General features: G+C 36.5%; 1 protein-coding gene across 1 annotated transcript in view; it reads right to left on the bottom strand.

Moving 5' to 3' along the window:
- The window catches only part of LOC107734528 (ubiquitin carboxyl-terminal hydrolase 11-like), a 17,987-nt gene extending 8,160 nt beyond the window's left edge, over positions 1–9,827 (bottom strand). The window contains exons 1-13 of the mRNA XM_016546504.1: positions 9,619–9,827; positions 8,807–8,916; positions 7,850–7,980; positions 7,610–7,727; positions 6,030–6,175; positions 5,765–5,826; positions 4,260–4,356; positions 3,999–4,172; positions 3,117–3,275; positions 2,516–2,740; positions 1,620–1,703; positions 1,356–1,450; positions 422–628 (exon numbers count right to left, since the gene is read on the bottom strand). Of these exons, the coding sequence (XP_016401990.1) occupies positions 422–628; positions 1,356–1,450; positions 1,620–1,703; positions 2,516–2,740; positions 3,117–3,275; positions 3,999–4,172; positions 4,260–4,356; positions 5,765–5,826; positions 6,030–6,175; positions 7,610–7,727; positions 7,850–7,980; positions 8,807–8,916; positions 9,619–9,728 (1,718 nt within the window). The 5' untranslated portion in view covers positions 9,729–9,827. The remainder of the gene's footprint in view (positions 1–421; positions 629–1,355; positions 1,451–1,619; positions 1,704–2,515; positions 2,741–3,116; positions 3,276–3,998; positions 4,173–4,259; positions 4,357–5,764; positions 5,827–6,029; positions 6,176–7,609; positions 7,728–7,849; positions 7,981–8,806; positions 8,917–9,618) is intronic.
- Positions 9,828–11,593: the final 1,766 nt, after the last annotated feature.

The following is an 11,593-nucleotide window of genomic DNA, read 5'->3' as shown; positions in this document are numbered from 1 at the left end:
CAACAGTATTGCACCTTTTAAAGTTTCGACTTATCTAACACCTGCTGTTCATCAGATGATTGCTCCAATTTGTCCTGACTGGATAGTAGTACCTCCCACAGAGGTACATTCCCACAAAATATCAAAACGACGCAGTAAAAAAAAAAAAAAAAAACACAATAAAGGAAAAATACAAAGCATCTGTATAATTAAAAAAAAAATTGATTCCAGGACTAATGACATATCTGGTAACATTTTTATAATCGTATTAATATTAATGTTTTTGTTTTATTATAGAAATAATGTCTATCATGGTCACTGTATGTGTTTTCCTTCTAAAACAAAAACACATAATAAATGTACAGCATATTGAAAACTAAACGATCCCGATATTTAATCAAAACTAGCCTGTGACCAAACGAACATGACCGGCTAGACTTACGCCAGTCTTTTCAGGAGGAGCTGGTAAAGATCTTCCCTTGTGCACTGGGCGCGTGGCACAGACATCAGCAGCGGGTGACCGAACAGGGAGGTGCCGTAACTGTTGCTGCCCGAGCCGTAATCTCTGTAATGGGAGCGTTCACGCATGTAGATGGCCATAACCACCTCCTCACCATCCTGATCCACACAACCACTGCTCAGCTGATACCTGCGTCAAAAGGGGGTCCCGTACGTGTGGCTCCCCGAGCCGTAATCTCTGTAATGGGAGCGTTCACGCATGTAGATGGCCATAACCACCTCCTCACCATCCTGATCCACACAACCACTGCTCAGCTGATACCTGCGTCAAAACAGCACAAAACATATTTAGACCCAGCCAACTGTCTGGAGATGCATCTTTGATACATATTATTTTAGTTTTATTTCCTTAAAAGGGGAACTTAATGCATTATGAATTATATTTTGAAATAAACTACATTATATGAATTGAAATAAAAACGCTAAGTTCAAAGATTTGGAAAAGTCAGACACTAACAACAACAACTGAAAAAAAGAATATGTATATATAATTTAAAATAAATATATAATTATATTATATTATGAATTATATTTAGAAAATAAACTCCATTACTTTTATATATATATATATATATATAATCCAGCTGTATTTACTCAGTGCAACTTATAACATCCAAGTGAAAGATTTAACACCAACATACAAAGCAACAAAATGTGATTATTTTAAAGGGGGTTGATTCTTTTCTATACCCACTGCATATATATATATATATTTCATGATTTCTCATGGGCAATATTGTCAGGTAATTGGAAATGAATGAACCTGGCTTAATAAACACTGTATATCTGTAATAACACTGTATATGTGTTGGCGTGTATGTACAATTAAAGCGGTTTACTCAGATTAGTTATCTTACACAAATATATCGTCCCGGTCCAATATACAGCTTAAGAATTCATCAGTTTGGTAAATCCTGTAGAAGCGGTGATTGAAAACATCAGCCACAGCCATCTGTGAAGAGCAGACCAATTATGAGCTCAGAACAAAAACTTTAAATGTGTTTGGATTCTTGACGACATGGATACAGGGTCATATCATTAATCAAACCAAGATTATATCCATAAAAAAATTTGTCAATACATTTTGCCAGTGTTTCAGTAGTTAAAAGGCTTGTTTGAACCTGGTTGGGAGGGATGCCTGTTGCCTGAGAGAGGGCAGCGCACAAGTCAATCACTCGGCCAGCTTTAGGGACAATCAGACGATACTGCAGAGGGAAGACAGACACGTTCATCAGTCATCAGGATGAACAAAACTCACAGTAAAGCAGTGGTTTTACTGAATCCTTACTAAACGCTGTTCAGCAGAACTGTCAGACTACTTTGCCTTAAGCAAAACCGGTTCTGATGACATCATCTCACACCACCAGCTGTCTTCCTGTTTACAAACCTGCAGTGCTACATCATTCACATCTGCCAAACTCATAGCATGGGCTCACTCATAATGAACAAGTCTGTCGTGCTGCACATATGCTGCTTTTCCTGCCAAAAATGACTGAGGATTTTGGTATTTTGCTGTTTTTTTCAGTATATGACATTATACAAACCTGAGTGGGTTTGGCCGTGGGATCCAGTGACACATAGAAGACCTCCATGACCCTCTCCTTACTAACAGGTAAGGGCACGCTCAAATAGCAGAAGGGGTCGAAGGTCACAGAGACCTTGTTGCACTCGGGACACACCAGAGTTGACTTAAACAACCCGTGGAATGTGTCGACGATGACCGAATCGTTCCTCCGCAAATGGTTGTGCCATGCTTCCTCAGCCACTTCCTGTAAGGCATAAATAGAAATGAGATTCTCATAGTAACACTTTGTTTTGGTGTAGAGATATCAATATGGTTACGTTTAGAGGTTGAACAATAGTGGATTTTACAGAGACTAAGCTGGAAAAACTGGTTAATAACAATTTAATTGCCAGATATTTTAAAAAATCTATATGAATGAAAACTTTCAACCGTATAAAATAGAATGGAATTTATGTATTCATTTAAACACTTTGTTTATAAACTTATACAAACCTGAGTGGGTTTGGCCGTGGGATCCAGTGACACATAGAAGACCTCCATGACCCTCTCCTTACTAACAGGTAAGGGCACGCTCAAATAGCAGAAGGGGTCGAAGGTCACAGAGACCTTGTTGCACTCGGGACACACCAGAGTTGACTTAAACAACCCGTGGAATGTGTCGACGATGACCGAATCGTTCCTCCGCAAATGGTTGTGCCATGCTTCCTCAGCCACTTCCTGTAAGGCATAAATAGAAATGAGATTCTCATAGTAACACTTTGTTTTGGTGTAGAGATATCAATATGGTTACGTTTAGAGGTTGAACAATAGTGGATTTTACAGAGACTAAGCTGGAAAAACTGGTTAATAACAATTTAATTGCCAGATATTTTTTAAAATCTATATGAATGAAAACTTTCAACCGTATAAAATAGAATGGAATTTATTTATTCATTTAAACACTTTGTTTATAAACAAGAGTGAGAACAGCATTCGATAAATTAACTATTAATAAAGTGACATGTGTCACTCATATATCACATGAGGTGCACATTACGTGAGTTATTCTTTGTGTACTATAGTGTGTGTGTGTGTGTTTGTGTGTGAAAAGCACCTGGTCAGGTCTGCCATCAGCATCCCTGAGTTCAATATACTCCTTCTTTTTGACCCGGTTTAGGTCTTCATGTAGACCGTCCAACAGGAAAGACAGCAGCTCCTGAGAGTCGTGTTGCTGGTAGCCCAGAAACTGTGACGCAAAGTGGCCAACCTTAGTCTGCAAAGACATACACACACAATGCTGCTTAATTTTTTGCACTACTAATGGAGCAAAACTAAAAACAAACAAAAAGAATTTTAGCGTTTAAAGCCTACAAATGACTTAAATTGATCACAAGTGAGAGTAAAGGCATTTAAAATGTTAAAAAAAGATTTCTGTTTCAAATAAAAGCTGTTCTTTTGAACTTTCTATTCATCATAGAATCCTGAATAAAATGTATCATCACAAAAACATTGAGCAACACAACTGTTTTGAACGTTGATGATAATAATCAGAAATGTTTCTTGAGCAGCAAATCAGCATATATTCATGATTTCTGAAGGATCATGTGACACTGAAGACTGGCGTAATGGCTGCTAAATTCAGCTTTGCATCACAGAAAATATTTTAAAATATATTCAAATAGAAAACAGTTATTTTAAATTGTAATAATATTTCACAATATTGTATTAAATAAAACATTAAATAAAAACTAGATCGAATAAATGCAGAATTGGTGAGCAGAAGAGACTCGTAGTACTCGTACTCATAGTTGTTTTTGCATATTAAGCTTTTTTTATTAAAACTTTATTGATAGGAAGGCAGAGAGGCAATCATACGAAGAAGAGGGAAACGGTATAGTAAATAGAATGGGAACCAGATTTGAGCTCTGCTGGTGTGCGTGAACAAGTTTTGCACTACAAAAAGGCTAATGCAGAGTGATCACTACAATTAGATTACCTTAAATACCCGAGGAACCACAGAATAGTGCCTGCCTGACCACATCTGTTTGATGACGTCTGCGTAGGCTTCTGCAATTTCACCCTTCATGCCCAGAGGGTTGGTGAAGTTCAGCTCCTCCAGATATGAGTTCTTCAGAAAGTACTCAGTCAGTGGCGGCGTGTTACTTAGACACTGCGGGGGAAAAATGCACACTTCACTTTAAGAAATGCCTTTTATAAAAGTTATGTGACTGAGTGTTCAGTGTTCATGACCTCTGACCTGTAAAGCTGAGTTCATGAAGCAGGTGTTGCCTAGGTTTGTGAGGCCACACACTCCAGGAGGCCCTTGATACGAGTCCTCATCAGCAGAGTTCCGCCTGGAGACACAAATTTCCATACTCCAAATATTAAATAAAATCAGAGTGATGTTTTAAAGTCCAGTGAGCTAAACACCTAAACAGCATTTCTGGATGAGATAAATGCATTTAAATTTTTGATTTGGACAAACTTTCAAACATATTTACGGTGGCCAAAAATGCTGGCTAGGTAGGTAGCTTGCTATGTTTTAATTCTTTTTGAGAATTATAACTTAAGTCAAATATTTTGCAGCACAACCAGTTATAATTAGATTTTATACAACAATTTTCTACTCTCTCTTTGACAGTTAGAATAAAATTATCATTAAGAATTAAATGTTAAGCCCATCTGTTATACTTTTCAACTACAAACCACACAATCCATGACTATAAACTTTATTATATTAATGTCACCTATAATATCACCCAAAGTTGTATATAGTACAACCTACTTTACCTGCCTACATTTAGTACACTCACATAAAGCAGTATATACACTTTATAGCAACATTTGCTGTTATTGTTCATGTTGTCACAAAAAATGTAATTGCACAGCTCCAAATATAATGTTGGATATATATTTGCTATATAGCAAATCACAACTGCTTGTTTGCTTGTATTGTCACAAAATGTAAACTACATTATCACCCAGCTCTAATGCAAATACAAGGCATGAAGATATTAATATAATACATTAACATCATGATTTTCTGTAACGCTGCTTTGAAACAATGTGTATTATGAAAAGCACTATATGAATAAATTTGTCTTGTATAATACAGTGTTTTATGACACAGTAAAAGACCATCACATCATAAGGTTGTGGAAGTGCAGAGCAAGTCATTTGACTGCCAAGGTTCAATAAATGGTCTTTTTGATCTGGGAAGGAACTCTTTGAGTTGAAACTGTCAAAGTACATTGAGCTCTTTAATTCCAAAAAAATCATAGAAAATTTGATTCCTCATGATATGATCCCTTAAAACATGCCCATTTATTTTTTAACTGATTTGTACAGGTCAAAATCTTCTTTTTAACCTACTATAATGGTTTATTAGACTCTGGCATTAAAGGCATAAAGGATGATCTTCACCCTTTAACAAAAGCATGTGGGTTTTCTGGAGTGACTTATTCGACAGCGGGTGTAAATAATATGGTCCCAGTTATTTTCAAAATGAACAATGTTTTCTACCAACCACAGGATTGATTTCAAAGTTTATTTGTGCTACACTGATCTCATTGCCTTGCCATTTCTTGAGGATATAAGCATTTAACCTACTACAACTAGCTACAGATGTAAATTAATGGGGATGATGATACATATGTGGACGTTTTGTGCTTTAGACACGTGTCTTTCCATTTTCCTAAACAAAAACAGAAAGGAAATTTGCACTAGTGCACGAGAGAAGGAAGCTGGTGTCTTTATACTCACATGATCTGAGGCCTGGATGTGGGCCACGTACCATCCGCATTCCTGATCTCCATAATCACAGTCTGCAGAGTGAGCAGAGCATGTTAGGACACAACACACACACAAACACATGCAGGGTGGCCCATGTCAGAGCATTCATTTACTAGTAGCAAGGTTTGTCTATATGACAGCGAGGTTGCTGGCAGTGATTATTGCCGTAAATGTCACCAAATTGTTACGTAACAGAATAGATGACCAGAGTGTAAATGGTAGGTATGTATTTTACCATGCCAGAGCTGAGGCAGGTGTCTAGGACAGTCATGTTAAGGTTGCGTAGCCTCTCTGAGCTCGTATCCGTGCTCCGCATCCACAGTCGGCTCTCAGCAGTCTCTGATACATCAAAATGCTGCCGTATCTTTTGATGTATAGCGTCTATCAAACACAGATACACACGTTAGAGATTTACACACATGCATGCACTCAGAGATCTGCAGCTCAGATACACCAGGCTGACAATATCCTGAGGGGTTTCACACATCAGTTTACAAAACATAATTGCATGCCAAATATAAAATAGACTTGCGAGACTAACATTCTGTAAATTAATTGGCAATCCAGAGCTTGAGCTAAACCTTTGATGCGCCGAAGAAGACATTTAGTTTATTTTAATTAAAGTATTGATGAAGACATTTTGTATGCCAGTTAACAGGCATAATTCAATGCTTATAGCTATGAGTTACTATGAACAGAAATAGTAATGTATTGATGTAACTGTCATCTAACTTAAAATACATAATCTTAATAACATACACTACTGTTCATGAGTTTGAGGTCAGTATGATTTTTTTATGATTATAATTTTTTTTATTAATATTTTATTCAGCATGTATGCATTAAATTGATAAAGACATTTATAATGTTGCAAAAAAATTATTTCCAAGAATCTATTTAATCAAAGAACCCTGAAAAAAATATAAATGTAAGTTTCCACAAAAAGATATTAAGCACCAGAATTGTTTTCAACATTGATAATAATTTGAAATGTTTCTTGAGCTGCAAATCAGCATATTAGAATGATTTCTGAAGGATCATGTGACACTGAAGACTGAAGTAATGATGCTAAAAATTCAGCTTTGCATCTTATGAATAAATTACATTTTAAAATATATTCAAATAGAAAACAGTTATTTTATATTGTAATAATATTTCACAATTTTACTGTATTTTTTAATCAAATAAATGCATCCTTGGTAAGCATAAAAAAACTTTGCTTTGCGTCACATGAATAAATGTGCAAAAACAGCTTTGCATCACATGAATAAATTACATTTTAAATTACATTCAAATAGAAAATGGTTACCGACCCCAAACTATTGAACAGTAGTGTATGAACGTCATTGAATAAAAATATCAAACCATGAAGAGTTTATTTAAGATCATAGCACTAATACACTTTACAAGCAAAACATTTCACTAAAACTGTTTATGTTTAAAACACGCCAGATTTGTGCCATTCATTTGCATACAAATGCAAAAGAAAACAAGCATGTGCAAAGAAGTTCCTTCGTTTTCAAGTTTACGTTTAGTAAATTCTGTGCATTTCTATAGCGAAAAAAAACATATACATCAATAGAGGATCTAAACATCCCAAACTGAGCTTAGTACAAAGAAAGCAATCTTCAAAGATGGAAAGTGGGCTGAATTTATCATTATTTGTTATTTCGGATGCATTACTTGCAATGCAATACTAGCCCAGATATTCATTGCGGTGATTTTACATGCAGAAAGCAAAGCGAGAATGTATCTTTAATCAGACATTTTTATGTGTCTAAATATTTTTTCTATTCATTAACAGCCTTTACTCACGTATCTTGTCTACTCGACTGAAGCGTGCAGAAACAGTACTCTCCAGGTTGCTAGAAAGACAGAGGTAGACCTCCACAGGATAGACCTCTACTTTAACAGTGCTGGGAAGATCAACAACCTGGAGAGAGAAAGAAGATGGGTTTCAAATCATCCTCAATTAATGGCAAACACTGCCTATCTTGAACTCCACATCTCATTTGATTTCATAGAAAGAAAAGTCAGAAGTCTTGTTAACACTACCTTTCTCTCCAAAGGAGGCTGATCGTCCATCATGTCATACCACGACAAGAGTTTATGCCAGGCTTCTGCTGGGACCAGGACAAAGTCCTCATTCTCTGTCAGCCTCTCTTTAAGATGGTAGGAATCCAGATCTACAGTAAGCATACAAAATATTTAAAACATCTTCTGCCTCCACAGTTACTAAAGGAAATGTTTGCCCAAAAATGAAAAATTGCTGAAAATGTACTCACCCACAGGCCGTTCAAGATGTAGGTGAGTTTGTTTCTTCATCGGAACAGAGTTGGAGAAATGTAGCATTACATCACTTGCTCACCAATGGATCCTCTGCAGTGAATGGGTGCCGTCAGAATGAGAGTCCAAACAGCTGATAAAAACATCATAGTAATCCACAACTCCATTGCATCAATAAACGTCTGTAAGAAACGAATTCATCATTAAGGAATTTTTAACTTTAAACTGTTGCTTCCAGATAAAATACGAGTCCTCTATCCTATAACTTTGCTTTCTACAGTGTACTTTTTCCACTGGAGGAAGCATTACTATGGATTATGGACTCATGTTCTGGTAAGAAGACGCCTTAATGATGGATTTGTTTCTTACAAACATGAATCTTTTCACTATACACAACATTAACTGATGGACTGGAGTGGTGTGGATTACTTGTGGATTATTGTGATGTTTTTATCAGCTGTTTGGACTCTCATTCTGACGGCACCCATTCACAGCAGAGGATCCATTTGTGAGCAAGTGTTGTAATATTACATTTCTCCAAATCTGTTCCGTTGAAGAAACAAACTTAATCTTGGATGGCCTGGGGGCGAGTAATCTTTCAGCAATTATTAATTATGGAGTCAACTATACCTTTAAAGGAACAGATTTACAGAGAATGAGAAATTAAACGTTTTATGGTGCTACTATGGGATGTTGTGGGTAACATCACAGAATAGCAGCACTTACCTTCATAGAGCTCAGTGTTATCAATTTTCCCGGGATAGGAGGAAGAATTTTGGTCCCCGGTGTGCACATACTCTTTCCACTGATCATACCACCTTTTGTCCAACAAATACCTGCAATACAGATACATGCACCAGTCACATTCAACACTGCTTGGTTGTATAAGTCCAACATCATTTAATGAGCTTTAGGACACATCTGTTTAATGTAAACTGCACAGGGCTACAGTGTCAGACATGAATTAAGACACCAAACGCTTGTCATTTGCCTTTAATGACGAGAAGGAATTACAGCAGATCTGCCTTTCCTGTTCAAGGAACGAGAACAAACCGAAAGTAACTTTCCCATTAAGACTGACACACCTTCTAGAGATGGAAGTGAAACTTAAAGCAAGTGCAGTAATAATTTAGACACCATAAAATCAGGTCATGTGAACATTTGCTTAATGAAAATGAAAATAAATGAAACAGTTTAACGCGGGTAGAGTTGACGACTTTGGAATCTGGTACGACAAGCAACCTGTCAAACCTTAATGATGCTAAGGAAGCTGTTAACCAGGAAACCCAATCTATTAGGCCTGAAAACTGACCTGGATGTTAGTTTCCCTATTTTATTTGATGTCTGAATCATTTAAATCTCAATCACATTGGCATGGTTGTTTCTAAATCTGAAGAACCTAAAAGACCCCCAAAACGCACAAACTCGAGCGCGTTATCAGTTTCATCAGGGCACTGTTAGTGCTTTATCTGTATTGTAGTTGTTGTTGTTTAATGAAATGTTTGTTTGTTTGTTATTTAGGCTGAAGTTTCTCTCACCAGCTGTCTCCGGCCCGGAGCTGCTGCTGGTTCAGGTTGTCGATCTCCCGCCACTGGGTCTCCAGTCCCGGAGGCTCCGTAGCCGAACCGGTGCTGCTGTTCGCAGCCATAATCACTCATAAAATCCGAAAAGCGCCGTTAAAGCCGCATAGACACACCGGAATGTTTTGACGCAGGAAGTAGGAAGCGGTTAGAATGACAGCTTCCGCCCTGCGAGAGAGGGGCGGAACTCCAGGGCGTGGCGTACGGCGAGAGGGCGTGTGTGATGGAAGAGAATTTGTTTCTAACCTATTTTGTTAGGTCAGACAGATGTGCAAAATATATCCAATATATGACCAATGCGATAAATATCTTCCCACTTTAATACAATTTATCATTAACTTATGTTTTCATTTTATTTTTTTTTAATTCTGCATTTTGTAGTAATAATTACATTTATAGGATTATATTATCTATTTATTTATTTATTTATACGATTATATTATTATACGATTACATATACTACTATATATAAATGCTAATTTATGCATTAATTATTATTCCAATAATGAATTTATTAACTACTATTGCTGAAACGTTTAACTATTATTGCTGAAAAATGTCTCAATAATCAGATAAAACTCTTTATTATATTATCACGATCTAATTACAATATTCCACACTGAAGCCTTTAGAAATGGAAAGTATTTTCAGTGCAAAATGTTATGTACTATACATGCATTCAGCTAATAAATGTAATGTTACATTTTTTGCGATGATATTTATTTAGAATATATACATTTTCGCATTTAATTATTATGTAATTTATCAATTTAACTATTAACTATTATAGGTTAGCTGAAAAATGTCCCCATAATATTGACTCTACAATACTTAAATTACCCAGAAATTGAAAAGGACATTTTGACTAATCTAACATTTTGGTTGTCAGTGTGGGCACCTGCAACTGTTCAAATTTGCTATGAGACCTAAGAGATTTTTAAAATGTTCTTTGTCAAAAACAATACTAAAACAATGCAAACATTAGATATAAGCCCATATAAGCCATAAACCACACACACACACACACACACACACACACACACATATAGCATTCAAATGACCTCATTCCCTCATTCTTGTTATCAGAGTTTTGGCTGTAGGACTATGCATATGGCACAAGGTGGCAGTGTTTGTCAAAAATACACAGACAATATTGACTCTACAATACTTAAATTACCCAGAAATTGAAAAGGACATTTTGACTAATCTAACATTTTGGTTGTCAGTGTGGGCACCTGCAACTGTTCAAATTTGCTATGAGACCTAAGAGATTTTTAAAATGTTCTTTGTCAAAAACAATACTAAAACAATGCAAACATTAGATATAAGCCCATATAAGCCATAAACCAGAGGTGTAAAGTATTGGAGTCCTTGCCTCTGCCTTTTTCCCCAGCTTCTCCACAACATTACAGTTTTTTAACTAGCGTGTCTCTTTGACTAGTGCATTTTTTGAGCCTATATTTAGTATAAGTAAAATACTTAAGTACTGTTAAAATCAGATACTCTAAGACTTTTACTCAAGTTGTTTTGGAATTGGTGACTTGTAACATGTAGTGGAGTAATTTTCACTGTAAGGTATCTGTACTTTTACTCAAGTATGGTTTTTAGGTACTCTTTACACCTCTGCCATAAACTCATGTTCTAGAGGCTGCAGTGCTTGGAATTTGGTTCTTTTCTTCCTGAAGATGATGATGACTCTAAAATAATAAATAAAATTGATGACTAGACAAGTACTATTATTACATGTTATTACATGAGCACTGTTCATCTAACCACTGATTTCTAGTCGTGTCCTCTTTTGGAAGACCAAACAAAGAAGTTTCACTTTCACAACGAAACACACAGCGGGCCAGAGTGAGCGGAGGCCAGGGGGCTTGAGTGAGTGGTGGCCGGCGGGCTTGAGAACGGCGCGGCCGGCGGATTCGACGAAGGA

This window comes from Sinocyclocheilus rhinocerous, unplaced genomic scaffold (genome assembly GCF_001515625.1).
Source record: "Sinocyclocheilus rhinocerous isolate Xijiao unplaced genomic scaffold, SAMN03320098_v1.1 scaffold99, whole genome shotgun sequence".
Taxonomy (NCBI): Eukaryota; Metazoa; Chordata; class Actinopteri; order Cypriniformes; family Cyprinidae; genus Sinocyclocheilus; species Sinocyclocheilus rhinocerous.
The sequence above is the reverse complement of the archived record's forward strand: the minus strand, read 5'-3'. Positions and strand labels throughout refer to the sequence as shown.